General features: G+C 37.2%; 2 protein-coding genes across 2 annotated transcripts; both read right to left on the bottom strand.

Annotated features, from left to right (window-relative positions):
- Window positions 1–16,939: 16,939 nt before the first annotated feature.
- On the bottom strand, window positions 16,940–20,476 carry LOC124824381 (uncharacterized). The gene is made up of 2 exons (XM_047296812.2): window positions 18,568–20,476; window positions 16,940–18,435 (listed from the first exon to the last, which is right to left on the bottom strand). Exons 1-2 carry the CDS (start codon window positions 20,474–20,476, stop codon window positions 16,940–16,942), a joined length of 3,405 nt encoding a protein of 1,134 aa, XP_047152768.2.
- Window positions 20,477–23,821: 3,345 nt separating this feature from the next.
- Window positions 23,822–26,010, bottom strand: LOC124824396 (uncharacterized). Its single transcript, XM_047296823.2, has 3 exons — window positions 24,865–26,010; window positions 24,590–24,782; window positions 23,822–24,481 (listed from the first exon to the last, which is right to left on the bottom strand). Exons 1-3 carry the CDS (start codon window positions 25,255–25,257, stop codon window positions 23,997–23,999), a joined length of 1,071 nt encoding a protein of 356 aa, XP_047152779.1. The 5' UTR covers window positions 25,258–26,010; the 3' UTR covers window positions 23,822–23,996.
- Between the last annotated feature and the right edge of the window lie 457 nt (window positions 26,011–26,467).

The raw sequence follows: 26,467 nt of genomic DNA, 5'->3' as shown, positions 1-26,467 counted from the left end.
CTATGTGTTTAAATTGTTATTGCATATTGTGTTATGATAATTCTGGTTGCTCACCTTGAAATGTTGTGGTTATGGTTTCCACCTACGATGATCATACTTGTACGGGAGTAGATGACATTGCAAATAAGATTGGATTGAAGTAGCTGACGTGAGAGTTGAGATCTTTTATTTCGAGAATGATGATTTATTCTATTTAAAAGTTTTCAGACTTGATATTTTATTGTAAAAGAGATCACTTGAGATTTTCATTTTGAACCGACAATGTTATCATTATGTTTTGTTTCTGCATTTTAATCAAATAAAGTTTGATGGTCTTAAAGGATTTACACGATGACATCCCAAAAATCGAGGTGTCACAATATATGTTTTTCTACGTGGTTATTGGTTAGTAATCCAAATAAAAAAAATGTGTAATGAATTAAAATCTTTTGAAATGAAGGTGCATTGGTTTGAAGTGCATTGAATTGAAGCCTTTTGTTACTTAAATGAAAAGTTGTTGAATGAAGGTGTTGAACATTATTTATGACATTGACAAAAAAATTAAGAATTAAAAATATCAAAATATAATAAGTAATAAAAAAGTTAAACAAATAAAAACCTAGTCAGCATAACGTGTAGTTTCTAAATTAAAAACTCATAAAATAAACTATTTTAAGAATTTTTATTAAATACTTTTGTAAAAATCAATATAATCTTAGTAATTAGCGTATTTACTCTAACTAACATAGTGAAATAAATGATGGAGCTTATGGAGATGTAACATTTATATTAAAAAATATTTAGATAACCTAGAAAGAAACACCCCACTTCATGATTCAGATTTTCAAAAGCCCCTCCAAAAAAAGAAGAAAGAAATAGCTTATCCCACACTCTTTTCGATCAACTTTCTCCAACAGTTTCTACCTTCTTCTTGTACCTCCATAAATTTTACCGACACCTCAATATACGAAAATTTCACTTTTATCTTTTTTTTTTATTATGTAATCTCAAAGTTTTTTTTTAAAATAAAATTATAGAATATACAATTTAAAAGTTGAAAAAAAGTTTTAAAAAAATAACTTTCGCATTGTATTATGATTCCGAAGTCATATGGCTTATAAATTAATCTGAAAATTACTTTTGGTTTTTGAATTTCACAATATGAAAGTATTTTTGACTTTTAAATTATACAATCCAAAATTCATTTTAACTTATGAATTAGAAAAAAACAAAAATTTCTTAATGTGAGAGTGTAGGAAAACATTTATGGAGGTGCGAGAAGAAACTACCCTAAAAGTTTACAGCTTCAACTGACCAGTCCATCAATAAATTCATTGGGTCAGGCCATTCATTTGTTTATACATTAACATGAAGTAATGTTAAAAACAATGTGTGTTTTTTTTAATTATCATTCTATGAAATTAATCATTTACAAAACAGTCTACAGAATATTATATGTATATATTCTCGTATTTTAAAAAATGAAAAAATATATAATTTTTTTCTGCAACGTTTAAATACAGATTCAGGGCAGAAGTACCCGATGGTGACATTGTAGATTTGAATTGAAGGTCCTCAAAATTCATTGAAAAACTTTAAAATAGTATCTGTTAAATTGTGTTTTGAAAATATGAGTACAGTCCAATTGAAATTGGTGTATGAAGATTGTATTATAGTTGTGTACCTAAGTACGCGAATTGAAAAAGTTACCAAGTGTCTGCTTGGAACTAAAAGTGCTCCCAAACTGAGTACTCCCAAGTAGAATTTTTTTCAACATTTCTATCGTTTTCTTTCTTTGTTAATAATATAATATAATGTGATATCACTGATGAATAATATGATGTCAAGTCACCGATGAATATTAAAGGATTTCTTTCACATTATTCGCTTTTTTATGACTATTGTTTATTAATTTTGTGTATTATAGTTAAGATTTAAATTTTAAATCTAATTCAATTTTATAAAAAATAATATGATACATTTGTATTCATTTATATATTATAAATTGAGTTTATTTTTAGTTAATTTGTAGTTTTCAACACACTTTTTTTATATTGATATATATACATTTCGAACGTAGAACTATACATTAATATATGGTTTGGTAGTGACTTAATAACGGATGGAACCATATAAACAACAAACAACACTAGGACAAACTTTAACACATGTTCTGATATCATGTTAATTAGTAGACTTTAAGTCTAACTCAACTTACAAAGCTGGTATTGTTTGTTGGGACTCGAACATGAAACTAGACATTAATAGGTGATATAATAATGGTCGAATAGCAAGTGGAAAAATAAACCTAACAAACAATAAAATATATTGAGATTTATTCTACTATCTTATTAAGAAGTAAACTTTAAGCCTAACTCAACCTTACAAAAATGACCTATAAGACGAGATTTGTACCATTTATATACTCTAAATTAGCATTATCTCTAATCAATTTAAGAGTTTCAACATTTATAATCCATATAAGTTTGCAAATTTTAATAAGATTGAGTAATTTCAACCTCCCGATCCCATTGTCAATTTTTTTTGGCGTTTCTTCTTTTAAGAGTATAGACAAGTAATGATTGAGCTTTATTGAAGTGGAGGTAGCATCAATGATTGCAAACTTCCCAACCATGGCCAAACACATACAAGAAAAGTTGAAGTAATTTGTGGAAGGTGAACCCAAGCTCATACAATCACAGGTCATCAATGAGTTTTTGTTTATTTGGACCTTGTATTTTGGACCTAATAGTATAGGATTTTCTTAGGTCTTTATAATGGGTCAAGTAGTCTAGGTTTTCATTTGGGCCAAGTAATGTAGGATTTTTGGACTTGAAGATGACATAGCTTTGAGCGATTTTGTAGTTGACTTCATAGTCAACATGCACTAGAGTGACTTGCTCTTCTTGGTTTTTAACCCTTGAGAGAGTAGTGACCATGTTGTATGTTCCTAACGGAGGAAAATACTCCTTAATAGTGACTATGTATCATGTTCCTAATAGAGAGAATTTCTCCTTAGTATAATAGTCATGTGTCATGCTCTTAATAGAGAAAATTTTTCGTTGATAATGATAATGTGTCACGCTACTAATGGAGAGGATTTCATTTTGAACTCCAAGTTAGAGTATTAGAATTTTGTTTTTACAATTTGGAAAATCTTTAGGATTATCTAAGTTTATAAATAGAGGCGTTTTCCCGTATAAATTACTTTTGAATTAAGTATTATCATGCTGTCAAATTTGTATCATATTACTCAACTTAGGTTATAAGTCGAGGAAAAAACTTTCTTCTAACTACCTTCCTTAAAAGTTGGCCCAAGAATTGTGTATGATAGAAATAGAAAGTAGCGATAATATGTTATATATGAAAAGTAGGTTTATTTATTTTAGTTTGGAAAATTGATGAGAGATTTATAGATTATATGAGAGGGGTGTGAGAGGAGAAAAAAGTGAAAAGGTGAGGGTATGATGAAGATGATGAAAGAGGAAACGGTACAAGTCTCGTGTGGCTTTTGCACCGACAAAAACTTATAATTGCAATCTTGCTTACGCAGAAACCTTTGAAACTCTGAACTCACGGGAAACAATCCCTTGTAACTTTTTTTCCTCTTTTGTGCTCTTCCTTTGCTTTTCTTTTTTTTCCTTCAAAAAAAATCAACTCCTTACTCATTCAAACTCTTGTAACTACTCATTCTGTTGTAGATTCGGTAGGCTCTCTTTTTCTTCTGTGGTCCTCTGCTCCCCTTCACTTCATTAATCCTCTCTCTTAATTCTGTTACATTTCACAATAATTCACTCTCTCTTAAACCATCATCACATTAAATTAACACTATCAAAAAAAGTAAATGATTCTTTGCTTCTCTTCCTCTCTTTCAGTTTTTTATGTCATATTCGGATGCTCAATGAATGCATTTTCCCTTTTTACTAAAGTCAAAAAAATATAAGATAATCAACTTAAAGTTACCCCTTTCTATACATCTTATATTTGCTTCTTTCGTCACTGTATCATGGTTTTATGGCAGAGCCTTTCGATTTCGGTTTAGTTTCTAACTCAATTTTCAATTTACATTTTATTGTGAATTTGGGTTTATACCTGTATATATAAGCACTTATGTGTATAATGAAAAAAAATATACATGCGAGTGAGATTAGTAAGTTATAAAATTACAATCCATGTCTAACAAAAATTAAAACAACTTTCTTAAAATCACGTTATTTTTATTGTTTAATCTTACAAATTCTTATTAAGATTTAACAATTAATATATTATCCTCTCGATTTCAAACAAGAAAGACTTACATGCTATAGGTAAAATTTTAAATAAAATACACACACACACACACACATATATATATATATATATATATATATATATATATATATATATATATATAACATTTCATTTTTACAAACATAATATAAAACATTATAAAATCGATAAAAAAAATTATCTCAAAATATATATAATGTTAATATAATTATTTAAAAATAATTAACTATAATAATAAATATATATAAAACAACTTAGGATAAATTAGAATTGTGTAAACTCCTATACAAGATAACTACTAGAAGTCAAAGAAGACTACTTCGCATTATCACTTATTTTCACCATAGACTTATCATCACTTAATTCCTCATCTACTCATATTGTTAAGTAATCATCACAAAGAAACAAAAAAAAAAAACACACAAGAAATACAAAAGAAACAATAGGGTAAGCTAATATGCAAAAGAATTATTCTAAAACAATTAAATCATATCACATATAAGTTAAGCATGAATTAAATACAATAAATCATATAGATATACAAAATAGTTGACACTAGATTCAATTATCCAAATACATGTCTTGTGGTGGTTTCTAGATTATATAGAGTCAGAGCCTCAAGGGTTTATCACAAACCACACACAAGGCTAATTCCCTTCACGCATAGGACTAACAAAATTCATAGGACTATATTCAAAGTTATCCTAAGATAAATTAGGTTTATAAATTTTACATAAAAAATAATTATCACTTTAAATCGTTATTTTGATTTATTATATATTAGTAGAAAAACGTGCATTTAAATGTATGTGTGTCAACTCTTTTTTAATGAAAAAATAAAAACATCTCATATTATAATTTATTATAATAAAAAATATTATTAAAATTAGAAAAAATAATTATAAAATAAATATTTTTTATAATTTTATTTTATTAATTAAATTTTATAGTAGTTATTATAAATGACTAATTGAATTTAAAAACAGTAAAAAGCTTAAACAGTAAAATAATAAAATAAATATATTAATAAAAATAAAATAAAAAGTTAATTATATACATTAAAAAATAGCTAAAAATAATTGAAAAAAATTTATCTACATTAATATTTATAGATACAGCTGTCTCAGTATTTTAATTGATATAAAAACAGAGCTAATGTCTCACGGTTTAATATTTAAATTGATAGAAAGAAAAGTATATTTTTAAATAAAATCTTGTGGGTTCAGTTACATTTTTACCCTGTCAAATCGAATATAGTTTTCCATTTTAACTTTTAAATTAAAATAACTATTTGCGTCTTTCAAAATTAAAAAGAAAAATAATATTTAAACACCATACTTTAATCCTTGATTATAAAATATAATTTTATAATATATAAAATATTATTTTTAAAAAGTAAAATTATATTTCTTAAAAATAATTTAAAATTTGATGTATTATAAATAAATCATCATGATTATTATTATTTGATGAGAAATGATGGTGTTAATTGATTGTATTGCACGTTATCTTTTGTGGCCCGTCTTTCCATCTCATAGTCCCTTCTCAAATCTCTATGCAAATAAACAAATATTATAAATATTATTTGTTTAAGAGATTATACTAAAAAACAAGGTTTCATGCCTGCAGCATTGGAACGACAAAGTTGGCGTTTCAGATCCTATGCTTTTTTATAAGAATATCTATAAACCTTCTACCTCGTTCTTCCCAGTAAATTATCAAATTTTAATTTAATTCGTTAGTTGTATTAAAATATAATCACCACAATCCAATTGTTAGACGTATTTAATAAATGATAAATGCTTAGTGGGCTAAGCTTATTATTATATATCATGTATAATACATCTTTATTAAAATATAAAATATTGACATCATAAAGATGAAGAATTAAACCATTAATGAAGTAAGGAGATATCTATTAGAACATAAGTTTCATAATTAAATTAAACAATAGTGCACATATTATCTCAAATATGTAATTACATATTCCTACAAGTCTTCATAATTTTTAGTAATAATTTTAATACATAATTAACAACATGAAATTTTAAAAACATATTCTATCGTGTAATATTTCTCGCTATGACTTCACTCCTTTTTCGTTCTAAGTCCTTTCTTGTTCTCACTCCTTTCTCACTCTCACTCATTTTTCACACTTTTTGTTTAATTTTTTATCCAAATCTAACATTGATGAGTTTCGAAGAAGATGAAGGCCGGTTAATGTTGTCGAGTGAACTCTGGTGAGAAATTTTTCGATGTGCATAGTTATGTGCATCAGACCATATTTATATTCTAATGAATGTGTTTATATTATAGAAAGATATTGTTCCCCGATTGCATCCAATTTGACATTGTCTTTTGTATGTCTAGAAAGATATTACGTTAACCTTTTATCATTCTCTCACTTTCTTTATCTCTATCTCTTTATCAATGTTAATTGATATGTATTGAAATCAGAACATTTTGAATTATAATTAGTTGGTGTACCATATGTCCGTTCGATCAACTTTGGACGCATAGCCATCACCTGAACGGTCTAACTCTGAGGTCGATATAACCTTTTAGGCCAAGCTCCCCTAGGTTGAGCTCCTCTAGGCCGAACTCCTCTTGGCCAAGTTCGTCTGGGCTAAGCTCTTTTGGACTGACCACTTTGGATTGAGTTCCTCTTGGTTGAGCTCCTTTGGACCAAGCACTCTAGGCCGAGTTCCTCCGAGCCAACTACTCTTGGTCAACTACCCGAGGCCAACCTCTTAGGCATCTCCTTGTGGTCAATCGACCCTGACTGAATGACATTATCAACCACTTATAAAATGGTCAGATTAACTGGTAATTAAGAATCAATCTCTTAATGCCAATAAAGTTATGATTGGATCATGATTAGGCCAACAAAAAGGTAAAAGCACATAACAACCACTATAAATGAATGTTTAAGGTATGACTTTCATATACATGCATATAACATGCATAACAATATTCATTGCTAACCGATCGGTCATCTACTAACTTTAGAATTATAATACCTTTTGTAGATGCCATTTAAGCGATTCTGAACGAATGAAAGACCTTGACGACCTAAAAAATAAGAGAAAATAACATAACATAAACATTCCGAAAATTGACATAACTCGTTCAATCTATAACACAACATGGTGACCTACAACAAACACAAACCGAACACCTACGTCATGCACTCGTTCGATCTCAAGCAAGTGACGACCAATACCTATATGACTAAAAAACGTAATAAAAGTACCGGACAATAAAGACAAACACACCAGTAATCATCAATACTTAATGTTAGATACCGACTACAATCTCGGTTCAAGACCTTCATAAATCGTTGGTAACCGTAATTATAGTTATGCTAATCATAAGTTTATCTCAAAACCTATAAACAAGTCTGAGGTGAGGATGTATGTGTTTGTATTTATTGTGAATTTATGACTTTATTGTGATAACCGATCGACTAGATTACTTACTTGAGTGTCAGAGTGCCTTTAACAGATACTCGCCAGACATAAAAAACATAGAAGAATTTGATTAAGAATACCCAAGATAACGTTAAGTGGCTAAAATAAAGTGTGAATGGGTGTTTGATTGTGATCTCCAACCTCACACTCGAAACATTACACAAATTTTTATCTAAAATATTAATCTTTAAAGTAATTTCTAAAACTCCTAATAATAAAATTATTTCAAAATTTAGAAACTTAGATTAAAATATCTAAATATAATCAAATTTCAATACCTGCTAAACCAAGATAATTATGTTTTTCCAATTGACTATATTGAAATGGATGAAAAAATAAAAAAGGTTTAAACTGTCGTTTAGTCCTCGTATTTGTGTGTCAATCTCAAGTGGGTCATCGTTTTTTTTTCGGTCTCAATCGGGTCCGTAAACTTGTAAAAATGAGCCAATTAAGCCCTCTCCGTTAATATAACATGTAAGCAAAGTTAGACGGCGCCAATGATAACTTAACGAAGATGGCTTAATTGGTTCATTTTTACAAGTTTATGGACCCGATTGAGACCGAAAAAAAAAAGATGACCCACTTGAGATTAACACACAAATACAAGGACCAAACGAGAGTTTAAACCATAAAAAACAAAAAAAAAAACTAAATTCTTAAAATAAAAAAAATTATTCTATTTAAAAATTTAATTGATGTGATGACTTGATGAAAACAAATATTCTTAAAATAAATAAAAGTGATGAAATATGAAGATTTTTTTCAAAAATAAAAAAAGAAAAGAGAGATTTAACAGAGGGAGAGAGAAATAAAATAGAAAAAAGAAAAAAAAAATAAAGGAGGGAGTGGCTTAAATACTAAATATAAATATAAGATGTTATAAAAGAATATTACTGACACAATGTTTATTATATAAATGAAAATTATTTTCTTTACAAGAAGAAATATTATCATGTAATTATATTTATATCTTTTTAAATAATAAATTTGTGTTGCGTGTTGATGGCGGTGAGGTAGTGTCGCGACGGCGCTCCGCAATGAAGGGAGAGTGGTGGCGTATTTGGGCTTCACGACGACGGGTCGGGTGGGGTTTGATGGTGGTGAGGTGTTGTCCATGTCAGCAGTTAAATGACATGTCATTAACTGATTGAGAGCTGGAAATTTGGTCGTTAACTATTTAAACGACGTTTGTAAAAAGGACTAAATTGAACACAAATTACGATCTTTAGGACTACATTGAACGTAAAAAAAAATTAGGACCATTTCGAATAAAGCTGAAAAAAATTGGGACCAACAATGGTATTAAGCCATACTTTTATTTGTTTTTAAAAGTTGTATGTGTTTTTTTTTTCATTTGAACTAGCATTATATTCAAACTAGTTGATATAATAAACATTAATCAAATTTAGCTTTATTTATTTTCATAAATTTAATTATTTTTATTTTTCATTTTAAGTTCTCTTCCATCTATTTTTTATAATTTCATAGTGTATAGCTTTTGTAACATCCTAAACATTATAATTTTTAATAAAAACAAAAACCGTCAACAAAGACAAGAACTATAAAGTTATACAGTCATCAAAATAATCATAAAAAAACTTTATATACAAACTAACTAATCAAAATTATATACAAGGTAACTAACTACAACTACTAGACATTAGCAACCCCTCTATCTAAGTCTGCTCCAGGAAAACATCATCACCCTTTGCTCACATGCACCAGATGATCATAGCCAAAACCAGAACAAGAAAACATAACTACAAACACAAACAAAAAGAGTAAGCTAGATACTAAGACAAATCATATAATACATTAATATATAAAGCATCATACTTAAATCACATAGAACAATTAAATCAAACATCCTAAAACATGCCAAGACTTAGACTGGACTATCCATATTTAGAATGAATGTCGAGTAATGGCGGGTTGTGAACTTATGGTGGCCTCTACTGCTTTACAAAGCTATTGCCAACAGGTTTCACCCTACCACACTCACAAGATTAGTTTGTTCCATGTCTTGGATCATACTGGAAGCGCTCAAGACTAAGACATCCTACTACTATCACCATATATGTCAAACCTCTCTACTTGAGAATGAATGACCATCAGAGTGTCAAGATAACCCCCAAGATCGAGCTTCCTGCATTCATACTAATGATACTTGAAACTACACCAAGAGGTTCCACCTTTGAACTCATTTCCATAACTTTTCCATTCAATAAACAAGTAAACATACCACTTCATATATCACCATAAAACTCATAATAAATTATCACACATGCATCCAAGAACCCAAAACAGTGATTCAGAAAACACAGGACAACCTAAAACCTAAAAACCCAAAAACTAGCTAAGGGGTGCTCGAGCCCCATGACAACCAACTGCACACTTCCAAAACTGGTCTTTGATGCGCTTGAGCTTTGTTCTAATGATCAAATGAGTTTCTTACACCTTATAATTGATGGAAAATCATATTTAGAATTAAACCAAAGTACTCCATTGATCATTAGACTCGAAATTAGGTGTGCTCAACCATTTGACAACTCCAAAAGACCTAAACTCAAAACAACACCTTCTAACTCAAATTTATGTAAACTACGAGTCCTAACAAGTCATAAATGACTCTATGATAGACCCAAAATCATCCTTTATGTCCCAGACCTTCTAATTTGAAATCTTACCATTCCAAACCTCTAAAACTAACTCCAACCAAGCTAAACTCTAACCATCAACTACTAAACACTCTTGCATCAAATTTATGCCTTTCTTATGGTATTAACAAGTCTTGAATAACCCATAACCAGACCTACAATGACATATTTCATACTCCAAACACTATCTCATCAAATAGCTTATCAAAACCTCAATTTCAAATACCAAGACCCAATAGATTTCAACTCATTACTTCACAAGCTTTTAAATGCACATTCTAATAATTAATACAACATATTCACATGCAATTCATTATCACAATATCATCATAATTACATCACATCAGAATTTCATTGTTACATAACCAAATTCACATGTTTAGATGAACTAATAGTACCTTAAAACAAAAATCACCATTAGTCAAGTTAACATACATACAAACCCTAAACTTACATCAATTAAAGTAAACCTCTAGCTTCCCTTACCTTACACCGATGCTACAAAGCTCTAAGAACATCCCTATTACTTCTTGCACAAGGAATGTTCTGGAAACACCTATGAATCACCAAATTGAAAGCAGAAAAAAGTCCTTAGGACCTTGATTTACTAAAGAAGCAAAGAAGAAACATATTTGCTACATGCAAGATTCTTGGACATAATCATAGACCGTGAATGAAAAAAAACAAGGGTAGAAACTTACTTGCTCTATTCTAGAAATTGATCGAATAAATGTGTAGATTACTTCACCATGATCTCCTAGGAGCTTCCTGATCGTCAAAGAGATGATTGAGGAGTTAGAAATCTTAGAACGAAGGGGAAAGAAGTTAAGAGAAAGGGTTGTAGAGAGATGATTGATGTTTTAAGTAATGAGACGAGTTTAAGAAATTATATTTATTTTACTGAAATATTTTAACTTTTTAAAACACTTGGTCTTATTATTTTAAAATACATATGTACTCTAATACTTTACTTTCTAGGTTCTTACAATTTTCGTATAGTATTATATAGGTTTAAACCCTCGGATCGTCCTCTTATTTGTTGGGGAATCTCAAGTGGGTCCTCGTGTTTTGAACTGTCAAAATTGGGTCCAAATATTTGTAAAATTGAGTCAATTTTGCCCTGTCCGTTAAGTGTTGACAAACGGCGTTAAAATTTGCTGACGTGGTGCACATTTAAAATGATGATGTATGTATTTTATATTACGTGGAATTTATTATTTAAATACAGAATGTTTGAGGTGGCACCAAATGTAATTGTTTATTTAGATATTTGTTCAAACCATTTTTACTGAAATAAAATTAGAAAAAGAGAATTAGGGATTTGGTCAGTGGGGAATTGGAATCCAAGAGGAGAGAAGACAATCAGCTGCATTCTACCGGTGTGAAACCCATTAGGGTTTTTCGCCTCTCCCACTAGACCAATTGGTCTATGCATCCTCCACTTAAATCCAAAGGGAACCAGAGGAACCCCAGAAGCGCTCATCTCCTCCGCTCATGGCATCCGCCTTAGCCTCCACCCAACCGGCCACCGCGGGTCGCGGTCCAAGGGTTCGCCTTGTCCTGTCTTGTCTCTTGATGAAAGGTTTTCGAGATGTGCTCATACATGGTGGGATTGTGAAATTCAGATCTTACCCTGTGAGTTCTATCCACCTTTTTCGATCATCCTTGTTCAGGGTCATCAGATTGAGTGCGGAAACAACCTCATATCACCTTTTTCTTAGCAATGACGACGACTTTGTAATAATGGGTTTTTAAAAGCTTTAATCATGCTCCAAAATTGTTATGTCTGGCACGTGTTTCCGCTTTATCTTCTCCGAAGTTCTTACTTTTAAGGAATTGGCAAATCTGATCCAAAATAGATTTGTTATTTTGGATGTGTAACTGTTTAAATGAAGTTAAATGTTAACCGTCACTTGCCATTGAACCATGATTCAGTTCAAATGGAGATATGTGTTCTCTAAAATTTTGAATACTCTACATTAAATTCATGTATAATGATTCCTATTAAGAAAATTTTCACCTTTCCACAAGTCATGTTTTACAAGAGATGACAGAAAAATAGTCTTGTATTCTCATGAGTTAAAATATCAGTTTTCAATTCAAAGAAGGCATCTTCTGGCAAAAATTGAACATGATTATGTGACAGCACAAATGATGAAAGGCTTATTTTGTGATTACCTTAAACTCATTATTGGATTGACCCTTTCAAGATTTTTCACTTGGTAACACAATGCCCCATTTTAGAGTAAGCAAAAAACGCATTTTTATCCAACATAAAAATTCAAATAGATAGTTCATCACTTGTCTGTGTGGAAGCTGTTAAATGAGGTAGCTAGCTTTTTTCAACTTCTCCATGGCTTCTTTTCTTTCCTTATCTCTTCCCAAGCTCAACTTAATAAAGGCCTCTCCTCGCACAGGATGAAAATACTAAAAAATTATCAGGAACTTAAATTTAATCAAACCTATTAAAATTCATAGAAATTGTTTATAAAGTCTAATAATTTGAGGTATGGATTAAATTATATCCAAATGTTTGATAAAAAATATTTAAACACGGGACTCTGTCAGATGTTACATTTAAGTTGGGAATCAATCATTTTTTATATGACAGGGAAGTGCTTGGATCTCCAAGAAAGCTAAGGTAAAGATTTCCCACATTTTGATAAGGCGAGCAGGAATCCCCAATTCAATTTCAGAAAAAACCCAACCCAGTGTCGTAACGGTAGAACTCCAAATCGCGTTTTAGAAACTGCAGAAAAGGAAACCAAACGCATCCACCCAAATTGCAAGCCTTACGCGAGAATAGGAAACTCAAAATCTCAAACGAAACCTTCGCCGCAAAACGCAGAAGCCAAGCCGCACCCTCGTCGTGCCTTCGTTGCACCTGAACGCATAACCCCTTCCTACAAACCCTTGCTAGGACCAAAGTAAAGAGGGAAGAAGCTCTCTCCCTTGCGACGCGAATCAAAGCAAGAACAGAGAGAAAAAAGTCTCTCCTCCGAAATGAACCGTCGTTGTCGCTCACCACCATTAACAACCATCACCGACGCCATTGGCCGAGGGATCTTTTCCGACCGCGACGCGCCATAGCTTCCGGCCTTTTGAACTTTCCAACCTGATCATCCAATGATCCTTCCTGCTTATTAAAAATCTCTAGATACGAAGAAATTCCTAATCTTGAACAATTAAATAATAAATTCCACGTAATATAAAATACATACATCATCATTTTAAATGTGCACCACGTCAGCAAATTTTAACATCGTTTGTCAACACTTAACGGACAAGGCAACATTGGCTCAATTTTACAAATATTTGGACCTAATTTTGACAGTTCAAAATATTCCGGTGCCCACGTCACCCAAAGGGCTAAATGCCCGTCCGCCCAACCGGATAGAACCTCTGTTTGTAAGTGAAACTTTGAAGAACTCACAGGGAATTCTATCACCACAGGATAGCCCCGCACTCTCTACACTCACAAAAAGTGTTCTTCAAGAAAATCCCGAGAGATGAAACGTCTGGAAAGTATGTATGGCCACTGCGTCAAATCTTTTCTTGTTTTAGATGTTATTCAAAATCCTACGTCCACTACGTGCACTAGGACTTGGGGGGTTTATGTACCAGGAAGTGTCGGACGCCGTACGGAAGGACGCCCAAGTAGATGAGCGTCCGCCCATTTTAGTGCTCCGAGTCAGCTAAGGGGTCAACGACCGAATAGAGTAAGGCGGACGCCCATATCACGTGGGCGGACGCCCGTACCTCATTGACCGGCCAAATCACTAATCATTGTGGCTTAGGTAAATTAACCTGGTTTGGAGGTAAGTGGAGATTAGAAGCTATTGGGCTATTTTGGGCCGTGATTAACTTTTCACTAATCCCAAGCCCATAGCAAAAACTATAAATACGGGTCCACGGTGAGTGGTAGAGAGGTTAGATTGAATGCACATTTATTGCTATCCCTAAGAAAAGCCATTGCTCTGAAACTGACTTTAGTAATGGTCCGGCCTGGGTGGGGCTTGCACTTCCCTTATCCGGGCGGACGGTAACGCTTAGCTTTTGGATGTTTAACCTTCGCTTCGTTGCTCAATCGCGTTGAGAGTGGTTCCTGAGAGAACATTCTTTCGCTAACATGGTCTTACTGGAGCAGACGGCCCTTCGCTTTGTTGCTCAACCGAGCTGAGAGTCGTTCTCTTTGGAACGCTCTTTTTCACCAGCTTGGTCGTAATGGGGCGGACGGTCCTTCGCTTCGTTGCCCAACCAAGCTGAGAGTCGTTCTCTTTGGAACGCTCTTTTTCACCAGCTTGGTCTTAATGGGGCGGACGGTCCTTCGCTTTGTTGCCCGGCCAAGCTGAGAGTCGTTCTCTTTGGAACGCTCTTTTTCACCAGCTTGGTCTTAATGGGGTGGACGGTCCTTCGCTTCGTTGCCCAGCCAAGCTGAGAGTCGTTCTCTTTGGAACGCTCTTTTTCACCAGCTTGGTCTTAATGGGGCGGACGGTCCTTCGCTTCGTTGCCCAACCAAGCTGAGAGTCGTTCTCTTTGGAACGCTCTTTTTCACCAGCTTGGTCTTAATGGGGCGGACGGTCCTTCACTTCGTTGCCCAGCCAAGCTGAGAGTCGTTCTCTTTGGAACGCTCTTTTTCACCAGCTTGGTCTTAATGGGGCGGACGGTCCTTCGTTTCGTTGCCCAACCAAGCTGAGAGTCGTTCTCTTTGGAACGCTCTTTTTCACCAGCTTGGTCTTAATGGGGCGGACGGTCCTTCTCTTCGTTGCCCAGCCAAGCTGAGAGTCGTTCTCTTTGGAACGCTCTTTTTCACCAGCTTGGTCTTAATGGGGCGGACGATCCTTCGCTTCGTTGCCCAGCCAAGCTGAGAGTCGTTCTCTTTGGAACGCTCTTTTTCACCAACTTGGTCGTAAGTTGAGAATGGTTTCTGGTCTCTTCAAAATAAAGTAACGTTTGTAGAAGAGGAATATCCTGTCATTCATTTTTGGAAATAAGAGTACAGGTGATTAACTAAAGTAAAATTTTAGACGCGTGGCGTTCCAAGTGTTGGGGATGGGACGTCCGTCCATGCGCTCCAGCCTATACGCCCCGTTTCCTAGGGCCTCCATTACTCGGAACGACCCTTCCCACTTGGCAACCAACTTTCCATGTGCTGGGTTTCGGCGGGCGTCACCAGCTTTCCTCCACACTAGGTCCCCCTCCTGGAAGCTCCTTGGCCGGACTTTGGAGTTGTATTTTCTTTCCACCATGCGTTTGCATGCTTCGGCCCTTAACGCTGCTCAGTCTCGCCGTTCGTCCAGGGAGTCTAACTCGATCCTCAGTTCTTGGTCGTTGAGGTTCAGGTCTTCGACCTGCCTCCTCAGTGATGGTTCACCCAGTTCGACCGGCAACATGGCATCAATACCATAAGTCAAGTTGAAAGGGGTTTCGCCTGTGGTCCCATGAGGTGTGCATCTATATGCCCATAGGACTTCGGGTAATTCGTCCACCCACGCCCCCTTCCTTTCTCCTAAGCGTCGCTTAAGCTCCGAGACTATGGTCTTGTTCATTGCTTATGCTTGTCCGTTTGTCTGGGGGTGCTCTACGGAGCTGGTGACATGCTTGATCCCCAATCTTTTGAAGAATTCGGCAAGTTTCTTGTCAATAAACTGCCGGCCGTTATCCGTAACGATGGATGAAGGGAGGCCGAAACGACATATTAACTTCCAGTAGAACTTCTGGACCTGGGCGGCCGTGATGGTTGCGAGGGGCTCGGCCTCTACCCACTTGGTGAAGTAATCTACTGCCACCAGGAGGAACTTCTTCTGGGCCCGTCCTACTGGGAACGGTCCTACAATGTCCATGCCCCATTGGGCGAACGGCCAGGGGGATGATATTGAATGTAGGGCGTGCGGAGGTAAGTGGGAGTTGTTGGAGTGCTCTTGGCAACGAATGCATTTTTGGACGAACGCCCATATGTCTACTTCCATGGTAGGCCAGTAATATCCGGCTCTCAGTAGCCCGGCTCTTAGCGTCCGCCATCCTGTATGAAGACCACAAATGCCATTGTGGAGCTCGTCCATGACGTAATGTGCCTCTGCCTCTCCAAAGCATTTAAGGAGGGGGGATGAGAATCCTCTTCGATACAGATCGTCCCCCACCACAAGGTAACGGGCGACCTTCTTGGCTTCGCTCGGGCCTACCGTCCGTCCTTCGTCCTGGCGGGTCATGACTTCTCTGATTTCTGTGCGCCAATCTTGTCCTCCAACGGACACTGCCGAACACTCCACTGAAGGCTGAAGTAGAACCTGTCGCACGACAGTAGTTAACTGTCCCTTTTCCTTTTCCGAACTGAGTTTAGACAGTATGTCCGCCCTCGTGTTTTGTTCCCTGGGGATGTGCTGTATGTCAACCTTATCGAACGCTTTTGCGAGCTCCGTTGCTCGTTGGAAATACCGCAACAGACGCTCCTCCCGGACTTGGAAGTTGCCATTCATTTGGCCCACTACTAGTTCTGAGTCCGTCCGGCAGGTTATCCTTGTTGCCCCCATGTCTTTTGCCAACTCGAGGCCGACCACCAGAGCCTCATATTCGGCTTGATTGTTGGATACTTTGAACTTGAAGATCAGGAAGCCGAATTCTGACCCTCTTGGCTTGATTGTTGGCCGCGAAATCTGCTAAGTGTTGGCCTTTGACCGACCCTCTTGGCTCATATCGTAAGCCAAATTCTGAGAGCTCTACCGCCCATGCCACCATCCGTCCGGCTAAGTCTGGCTTTCTGAGGATCTTGGAGATGGGGAAGTCGGTTCTAATTATCACCTGATGACTCTGGAAGTAAGGACGAAGCCTTCTTGATGCGTGCAACAAAGCCAAGGCCACTTTCTCTACCCGCTGGTATCGGGTTTCAGCGTCCAGGAGCGTGCGGCTCACGAAATAAATTATTCTTGCCTGAGGTCGTTCTTGCATTAGCACGGCACTAACGGCCGTTTCTGACACTCCCAGGAAAACGTGCAAATCTCCTCCTGGAACTGGGCGGTTCATGACCGGCGGGTTGACAAGGATGGTTTTGACGTCCTGAAACGCTTGTTCGCACTCGTCGTCCCACACCGGGCCGGCCCCCTTCTTCAGCTTACGCAGGACCGGCCTCATTCTTTCCGCTAGCTTGGGGATAAATCGGGACAAGGCGGTGAGGCGTCCGACCAATCTTTGGATTTCCTTCAGGTTGGCCGAACTTTGCATTTGTAGTATCGCTTCACACTTGTCCGGGTTGGCCTCGATCCCCTTGGCAGTCAACATGAAGCCCAAGAACTTTCCGGCCGCTACCCCAAATGTACACTTAGCGGGGTTTAGGCGCATGCCGAACTTTCTTACTTGGCGAAAAACCTCCTCCAGGTCTTTAATGTGTCCATCTCCATTCGCGGATTGGACCACCATATCATCCACATACACGTCCATGCACCGGCCTATCTGCTCCCGGAAGATCCTGTCCATTAAGCGCTGGTATGTCGCCCCCGCATTCTTCAGGCCGAACGGCATAACCTCATAACAAAAGTTGGCCTTCTCCGTAATGAATGCCGTCTTCTCGACGTCCGGCCCGTACATGGGTATTTGGTTGTACCCAGAATACGCATCCAGGAAACTTAGTACTTGATGCCCGGAGGCGCCGTCCACCAGGGCGTCTATGCTGGGTAGGGGGTGCGAATCTTTGGGACATGCTTTGTTCAGGTCGGTGTAGTTAGTACACATGCGCCATTTTCCGCTGGCCTTCTTCACCATGACCACGTTAGCCAACCACGTGGTGTAAGTGACCTCCCGAACAAACCCAGCTTTCTTCAGTTTCTCTACCTCCTCCTCCACAGCCTTTCGCTTCTCCTCGCCCATCCTTCGCTTTCTTTGGGCCACCGGGCGGGCGTTTTGGAAGAGCGAGAGCTTATGGCACATTACCGCGGGATGGATGCCCGGCATATCAGTCGCCGTCCACGCGAATAGGTCCCGGTTCTTCCACAAAAGTGCCCTTAACCCCTTTTCCATCTCTGGGTTCAGCTCCCTTGCGATGAGGGTAGTCTGAGTGGGTTCCCTCCCTATCAAGATAGGTTGGGTTTCTCCAATAGGTTCCAGACGGTCCTCAGTATTCGTTCTTGGGTCGAGGTCCGCCATGGCCACCTCAGAGCCGGCCGCCCGTCTCTTCATCGGTCAGATTTGCAGCTTCAAACCCGCCGCGTAACACTCCCGTGCCGTCTTCTGGTCCGCCCGGATCGTGCATATAGTTCCCTTCTCACAAGGGTACTTCATCGTGAGGTGGGGTGTAGAGACGATCGCTCCGAACGCGTTTAAGCACGGCCTCCCGAGCAGTACGTTGTACGAGGTGTTTGCCTCTACTAGCAGGTATCGAATCCTCTTTTCCTCGCTAGAGCGACCGGTCCCCAACCTTGTCCTCAGCTCCACATATCCCCTTGTATCAACTCTCTCTCCTACGAACCCCACTATCTGCCCATCATAAGGGACGATAAGATCCTCTGAGATGTCCATTTGCAGGAAGGTCTTCCAGTAGAGGATGTTGACCGAACTCCCCTGGTCGACTAGAACTTTGCTGACTCCGTACCGCGCTATCTCTGCGGTTATGACCATAGGGTCGTCCTGGTCAGGGTCGGGCGCGTGAAAATCTTCATCTGAAAAGGTAATGGGCGGCATGGAGTGGCGTGGCTTGTCAACCAAATGTACGGACTGGAGGGCTCGAACATGGCGCTTACGGGCGGAGGAAGATAATCCTCCTCCCGCGAATCCTCCAGAAATAGTGTTGATGTGCCCCCTCAGGGGGCGTTCTCGACTGCGGCTGCGACTTCGACTATGTCTCCTCTCTGAGCGAGGCCGCTCCGCTCTTGAATTCCTCGACTTATCCTTACGATAGGTCGATCTCTGAGCCGGGCGGTCGGTTGATTTTGGCGAGCGCTCGTCACGAACGTATTTCTTGAGCTTTCCCGCCTGGATGAGTTCCTCTATTTTATCCCTGAGGGTCCAGCATTCCTCGGTGTTATGACCCATATTTTTATGGTAGGCGCAGTGCTTACTCCAGTCGGCGTTCTTCGGAGTCGGGATCCCTTCCGGCTCCGATATCAACTCTGCGCTCAAGGCCTCTCGGAGGATTTTCTCCCTCGGGGCGTTCAGGGGTGTATACTGCTGGAAGCGAGGTCCCTTTTTCTGCTCCCTGTGCCTAGGACCGGACGACTTTCCCGTTGACGAACCGGGCTTATTACCGTCCGTCCTTTCTCCCCTGGCCTCCTGACTCTCCCTCTTGTACGAGAGCTTCATCTCCTCCACCCTTATCTCATCTGTCGCCCGTTCTCTCAGTTCTTCCATCGTTTTGGGCGCTCGCCTGCAGATGCTATCCTTAAACGGCCCCGGCTTGAGGGCCGGTAGGATGTAGTGAAGGGCGAGCTCTGGCGTCAGGCTTTTCACGCGCCGGACGGTCTTCTGATACCTGTCCATAAACGTCCGCAACGTTTCATCCTTCCCTTGCTTGAGGGTCATTAACTCAAATACAGTCAAGTCTTGGGTACTACTGGCCGCGAATTGTTTGATGAATGGCTGTTTTAACCCAGCAAAGTTTTCTATGGAATTAGGAGGGAGGGTGTTGAACCATTCCAATGCTTCGTCCTCTAACGAAAGCGAGAACGCTCGGCACCAAATGGCATCATTGCCTGTTCGGAACGCCATTGCGTTTGAGAACGTCTGAATATGGGATGCGGGGTCCGTTGTCCCGTTATACATTTTAAATTGCGGAGCCACAAATTGCTCCGAAATTCGGACATTCATTATGTTTTGGGTGAACGGAAGTAACAAGGTGGACGAGGGCTCCGACTTCACTACCATCTGCCCGTCCTCGGCAGCGCTCTCCGCCTGCACCGATTTAGCCTTACTTCCCTCCGCCTCAGATCCGGTGGGCCTCCAGGTTTTGTCGCACTCGGTATCCTGAGGCGTACGCTCTTCCGCCACTGTCTTCCCCTTATCCTTCGCCCGCGTCTCTCCTCCATCCGCCCTTTCAACCTCCCGGGCTATTCTTGCTTCACAGTCGGCCTTTACGGCCGCCAGTTCGCCCTCGTGACGCTGCTGCATCTCATCCATTTTTTGCTGCAAGACTCAGATCATCTCAACGGGGTCGTCCATGCTCATGTTTCTCGTGATCACCATTGGGTTTTTGAAATCACACGGCCCCACGTGGGCGCCAAATGTTTCGGATGTGTAGGGTTGTGCTGTTCCAAACCTCCAAATTCTCCTGCCCTCTTGTCTCAGCGGCGGATCTTCTCTTCACGTCTTAGCTCTCCTTCCAATCCTGAGGGGCGGAGACCTGCAAAAGACTCTCCGATGCCAAAGTCAGTTTCAGAGCAATGGCTTTTCTTAGGGATAGCAATAAATGTGCATTCAATCTAACCTCTCTACCACTCACCGTGGACCCGTATTTATAGTTTTTGCTATGGGCTTGGGATTAGTGAAAAGTTAATCACGGCCCAAAATAGCCCAATAGCTTCTAATCTCCACTTACCTCCAAACCAGGTTAATTTACCTAAGCCACAATGATTAGTGATTTGGCCGGTCAATGAGGTACGGGCGTCCGCCCACGTGATATGGGCGTCCGCCTTACTCTATTCGGTCGTTGACCCCTTAGCTGACTCGGAGCACTAAAATGGGCGGACGATCATCTACTTGGGCGTCCTTCCGTACGGCGTCCGACACTTCCTGGTACAGTAAGTTATAAATTAATAGCCAAATTATTGATTTTACAAAACACACTTCCTTTGTGTCTTACAAACATTTATATAAAATCAAACTAAAATTTCATTAATTTTTCTGACTAATTTTATAATATTTTAAAAACATATTCACAAGCTTGCAAACTTTCATAAATATAAATAATAAAAAAGCATTTAATTATATATATCTTTTGTATTATAAAATTAGCAAGTACTTAACCATTGAATTCAAATTTAAATACAAGACTCAGCCAAGAGAATCTTAAAGTACTCAATTTAACTTTGTATCTATAATTTTAAAATGCACCATATAACTATTTCAAAAAATAAACAAATACAATAATATAGACTAGATTTGTTTTTTTTAAATCTGAATGAATTTATTTCCACTTCTACTTATTAGTCATAATATGATTTTGTGAAATTTGAAAACCGAATTCTAGCGAGTCATTTCTATAAGTTACCTAATACAATGGAAATTTTATTAATTTTGTCATATTTTTAAATTTAAGAAATCATCTTACAGTTATGTTTGATCATGTATTTCACTTCCACGTGTAACAACACATATAATCTAAATAAATAACAAAAATGAGAAACTACCAACATTTTTGCGTTCGATTTAGTTTCGATGTGTTGAAATAATTTATTGTTTATTAAGTTATATTTAAGATTTTACTTTTTTATATATTAAATGAACAAAATATAAAAAGAAATATTTGTTCAATTAATATTGAACAATGTATACGGATAGTGTCATGAATTTTGTCTCATTTATATAAATACATTTTCTTTTTAAATTAAAAATTACTATTTACAAAAATTATGAACTGATATGAATACAAAAATTACTATTTATCTCTATTGTCTTATATAAAAGAAAATTAAATGTGTTAAATAGGGTAGGTGGGATGTTTCTTTCATAAAGTAATTAATGATTCTTAATAAGGGTCAGTGACCTTCAACAAACTCTATAATTGTACACCACTAGTTGACAAAATTATCCAAAAATAATGTTTATTTATTCATTTAAAACTATTTCTAATTTTGTCTCTTTGTTTTAATGACACCACTCTATTATTTTTCTTTCTTTTTTTCTGTTTTTAACTTAAGACACAGGTATTCGTTAAAGTATTACCGATATCAAATTTCATAGGAAATTTTATTAAAAAAAAAAGGAAGAAACTCAAAAAATGTGATATGAAAATAGTGAAGGAAAGAGATAAAGATGGATAATGTGAAGTGTCAACCAAATACATATAAAGTGTGAATTGTCAATTTATTGTAGTATATTACTTTTGTGTCAGAATAGCACAACTATCTATAATTTTGAAGAAAAAAAATATGAATATGAAGAGTTTTTTTAATTTTTTGTACGAAAAATGAGTTTATTATGTTTTGGATCTGAAATTAATTACTAGTAGATTAATTATTATTACGCGGCAAACATACAAAGCACAGAATTTGTCTGCAATTGTACAGAAGTGTATATGTAATAATGAATAAAAGGAAGAGTATGATTCTGGAACAATACGTGGATCCGGTGGATTTGGTATGAGTAGCACAAAACGACAACATTGTATTTAAAAATAAAAAGAAAAGGAAAAGAAAAGCTTCTCAGCTAAAAGAATAAGTGTTGCAGTGGGAAATGGGAACTGCAGTCTTCTCAGACTAAAATAATTTACTATATAACAAAAAAAAGTATGATTACAATTCAAGCTATAAAAAAAAAAAATGTTTATTAATATTTTAGTGTCATCATACATAAAAAAATAGGTAAAAGTACAAAATAATTGACGTCATAATGACATTGTATAAATTCTTATATTATAATAACATTTAATGTAATCATACCCACGGTTTTGAGAGTTGTGTCTATATATATATTTTTAATTTGATTTATAATAATTCTAGACATTATATTATCACATTTCTATTTTATTATCAAAAGGAATTATAGTGATTTATAAATATTTCTTATAAGCTAATTTATCCTTATTAAATAACAGTTTTTTTTATTTGATAACATTTCTATTTAAAAGTAACAGCATAGTAAATTACTAATATAGGCTGGATAGTTGTTGTGTCACAGTATTAAATAATTTTCTTCAACACAAGAACTCTTTTAAACATTATTTGTATAAGACTGTTACCTAGTAACATTATTTGTATAAGAATATTACCTACTTTTTAATTTTTTTAAATGGTATAATTTTATAGTAATAAAAATGCAAAGTGCGTGGAGAAGGTTTTAATCATGAAAAAGTGATTGTGTGTCAATGTTTATGTTGAAATGATTTCATGTAACATTTTTTCTAAAAAAAAAAGAAACAGTTGTATGCATGTATGCTAATTATGATGAGCTTGAAGGATGATTAATACTGAATAGAAAATTGATATTATAACATAAACAAACATTACTTTATATATATAGTTATATAGTTTTTTTTACTTTTTTTTAAACCTGGCAAACGGCAGGAGCAGAAGAACACTAAGAAAAGTCCAGCTAAGTTAAACTGAAACGTTGAAGGATTCAATGGGAGGTAAGGTATGATTCCATTATTTTTATTTCTTCCTCAAGACACCTAAAACTGCACCAACAAATTTCTTCATCAACTAACATTTTTTCTTCTTGAAGGAAAGAAAACAAACCAGAATTCAAGCCAAACTAACAGAATCAAACAACTTGTCACCAAACTCAGAAATTAAATAATGGAGATGAGAGAAAGTTGCTAACTTTATTTTATTGATTGATATTAGTAAAATCCATCCCTCACTTAAGAAAAAACACAGAAGGGGATAGAACCACAGTTACAGTTATAGTCATAAAGATTTTAATCCTCACTTCGACAAATTAAAGAGAAAAAAAAAAAGCCGAAAAGAAAAACAAAATTTTATGGGTTATCATCCTCATCAAAAACTCCAGCCAAACCTGTCACGATCTTCACGCCAGAAAGCGAACCTTTGGGCTTCAGCTCCGGGGGCTTCCATTCGATCACAGTGCCGTTTTCTTCTCTGGAAGTTTCTACTTCTTCAGCCGTGACTGGTTTTTCTTTCAAAAGCTGTTGTTCTTCCTTCTTCTCGTCTTTGAAGGAAGTGGTTCGCGTGTAAGGGGAGAGCCACTTGGCTTTCACATATTCAACTCTTCTCCATGGCGGCACATGCATTCCCTTCTTCTTCATACTCTGCTTTGCTGCCTCTGACACGATGCTCACGATACTCTGCAACCGATCGCATGTGCCAACGAATATGTAAGGAAGGTTCTGCAGAACAGTCTTGTAGGACTTGGTCGATCGAGCAATCTCGAATTCTGACCTAAAGTCAATATCAATTACAACCCTATCTTTCCCCATAGTCACATCTATGTATTCATATTCTCCTGCACCAAATCATATACATCAATCAATTTAAATCCAAAAGATAACAAAATTTTAAGCTGATCTTAATTTCCGCATTATTAAATTTCAGAATTAGAAAAAGAAAGTACCCGCGGGATAAGAGGGAGATTTTTCCCAGCGAGATTTGCAAATTGACACATCGTATCCAAGGGCTAACAATCCGTCAGTCACAATTTTTCTGCAGAAGGTGTCCTTGCGTTTGCAGATCTTATTCTTCTCAACTATCTTTGCAGTGTCCGCCAGCAAATCCCTCTCGTGCACGCTCGCGCACGCTACCAAACCCTGTCCAAAACAGAAAAAATGGCGTTTCATTATTTTCGAATGCTTTCATTTTCTAACACAACCCGCTCGAACAACACTTTACCTTGAGAGTTTCGCACGCCTCGCTGGAAGAGTAATTCGAGTCCCCGTAACCGCCCAGCGAGTTTAATTCTTCGTCAGAGCTATCGTCGTAGTTGCTATTGAAGCAGTTACAGCGGTTGCGGTGTGACACGGAGTGCTTCTCGTGACTCTCCTCTATGAAATTCTGCACCATTTTCGCCAAACAAGCCGAACTCGGCTCGAAATCACTGGAGCCGTTGTGCGGTTCCTCGCCACCGGAGATCTTTTCCGGCGCTGAATTTCTCAGAACGCCGGAGAATTGACGCTCGAGGAGCCGCTTCAGGCGCGACTTCACAACCGGCTTGGCCAGCTCAAGCCGAGGCCCTTCGGAAGGGACCTGAGAATCGATTGGTTGAATTTTCATCGGAAAAGGCATCACGAATCTCACGCTCTCTCACTTGTTCGTCTTTTCCATTTCCGATTCCTGAGCTTAATTTTCAGTCGGAATCAGAACTCAGAACTGTGTAAAGAGTAATGAACCCTCTGCAGCTCTGCGAAACCAGCTTTATCGATTCTCCGCCTTCGATTTTAAAATTTGGAGACGAAGAAAGTCAGAAAAAGCAAAAATAAAAATAAATGTTCTGGTAAAACTGTAGACGCTGAAATCAGAACAAGTCTCTTCGATTTTCTCCCCTTTTCCCCTCCTATTACTATTATTATATAAGGATACTAATCTGCCTCGGGCTTACGAGACGAGGCATGGAATAACTTGAAAACTATGCTAAGTAAAGTCGCTTTTGCTTTGGGTTTGCAATTGTATTTGTACTTCTACAGATACGGTAAGAGTTTCCATACAATGTCAATTGAATCCCAAGATCACCAGCGATCGCCGGAGCCTCCGCATTTCTACGGCGGTTGAATTTTCAGACTAATGTGTCACCGGAGAGGAGGTTAGGTTAGGGGAAAGTATGTGTGTGGTTGCGTGAAGTTATAGGTTTCGTGCAGGAGACGGCGAGAGAGAGGATAAAGAAGGGAGGAGAAAGCAGAAGAGTATTTAAAGGGAAGTTAGACAAAACTGCGATGAGCTGGGAGGGAAACGCCACGTGGAATCCTACGTGGCAAAATGCGATAACTGTTATGGCGGAGTGCGGTGAGTATCGAGGTCTGAACCGGGTTCGACGGCGGCATGGCCATGGTGGAAATTCAAAACCCTTTACATTTATGATATCACTTAATACTCTTCTCCTTTACATTCAATGATCTTGAACAGTGTTTGGTACGTGCAACATAAATATGTTTAGCCTCAGTTATTCTTTCTAGCTTAATTAAGTTTTAAATATATTTTAGCAAGAAAATAAAATAATTAAGGTATTTAAAAGGAGTACCGTTTATGAAGATATTGATGAAAAAGTTGAAAGTGGTTTTGAAAGGAATGTGTAAATACAAAAAAGAAAAAATGAGTAAACTCGAAAGGTTAGAGGGCTATTTTGGAAGAGTGCGGTTACATTATTTTAGAGGCAAGAAAGTGGTCCTTGTTTGAACACGACGTTGACATGTCCTTCTAAATGACGCCACGAATCACATTCTAGTTTTGAGCCGTTGGATTGTTTGTTGGGAAAGGAAAATCACGGAAGTCGTGATTATAT

Source organism: Vigna umbellata, chromosome 8 (genome assembly GCF_029865625.1).
Source record: "Vigna umbellata cultivar VRB3 chromosome 8, Vumbellata_1.0, whole genome shotgun sequence".
Lineage (NCBI taxonomy): Eukaryota > Viridiplantae > Streptophyta > Magnoliopsida > Fabales > Fabaceae > Vigna > Vigna umbellata.
This window is presented reverse-complemented; position numbering and strand designations above follow the sequence as displayed.

Excerpts from the sequence above, each read along its gene's own strand:
- LOC124824381 (XM_047296812.2), bottom strand. The coding sequence starts at position 20,476 with ATGGATGAGATGCAGCAGCGTCACGAGGGCGAACTGGCGGCCGTAAAG. Across the intron at positions 18,436-18,567 it reads ACGGGAGTGTTACGCGGCGG|GGAGGGAACCCACTCAGACT; the intron begins GTTTGAAGCTGC and ends CTATCTTGATAG.
- LOC124824396 (XM_047296823.2), bottom strand. The coding sequence starts at position 25,257 with ATGCCTTTTCCGATGAAAATTCAACCAATCGATTCTCAGGTCCCTTCC. Across the intron at positions 24,783-24,864 it reads AGGCGTGCGAAACTCTCAAG|GGTTTGGTAGCGTGCGCGAG; the intron begins GTAAAGTGTTGT and ends TGTTTTGGACAG. Across the intron at positions 24,482-24,589 it reads ATCTCCCTCTTATCCCGCGG|GAGAATATGAATACATAGAT; the intron begins GTACTTTCTTTT and ends GATTTGGTGCAG.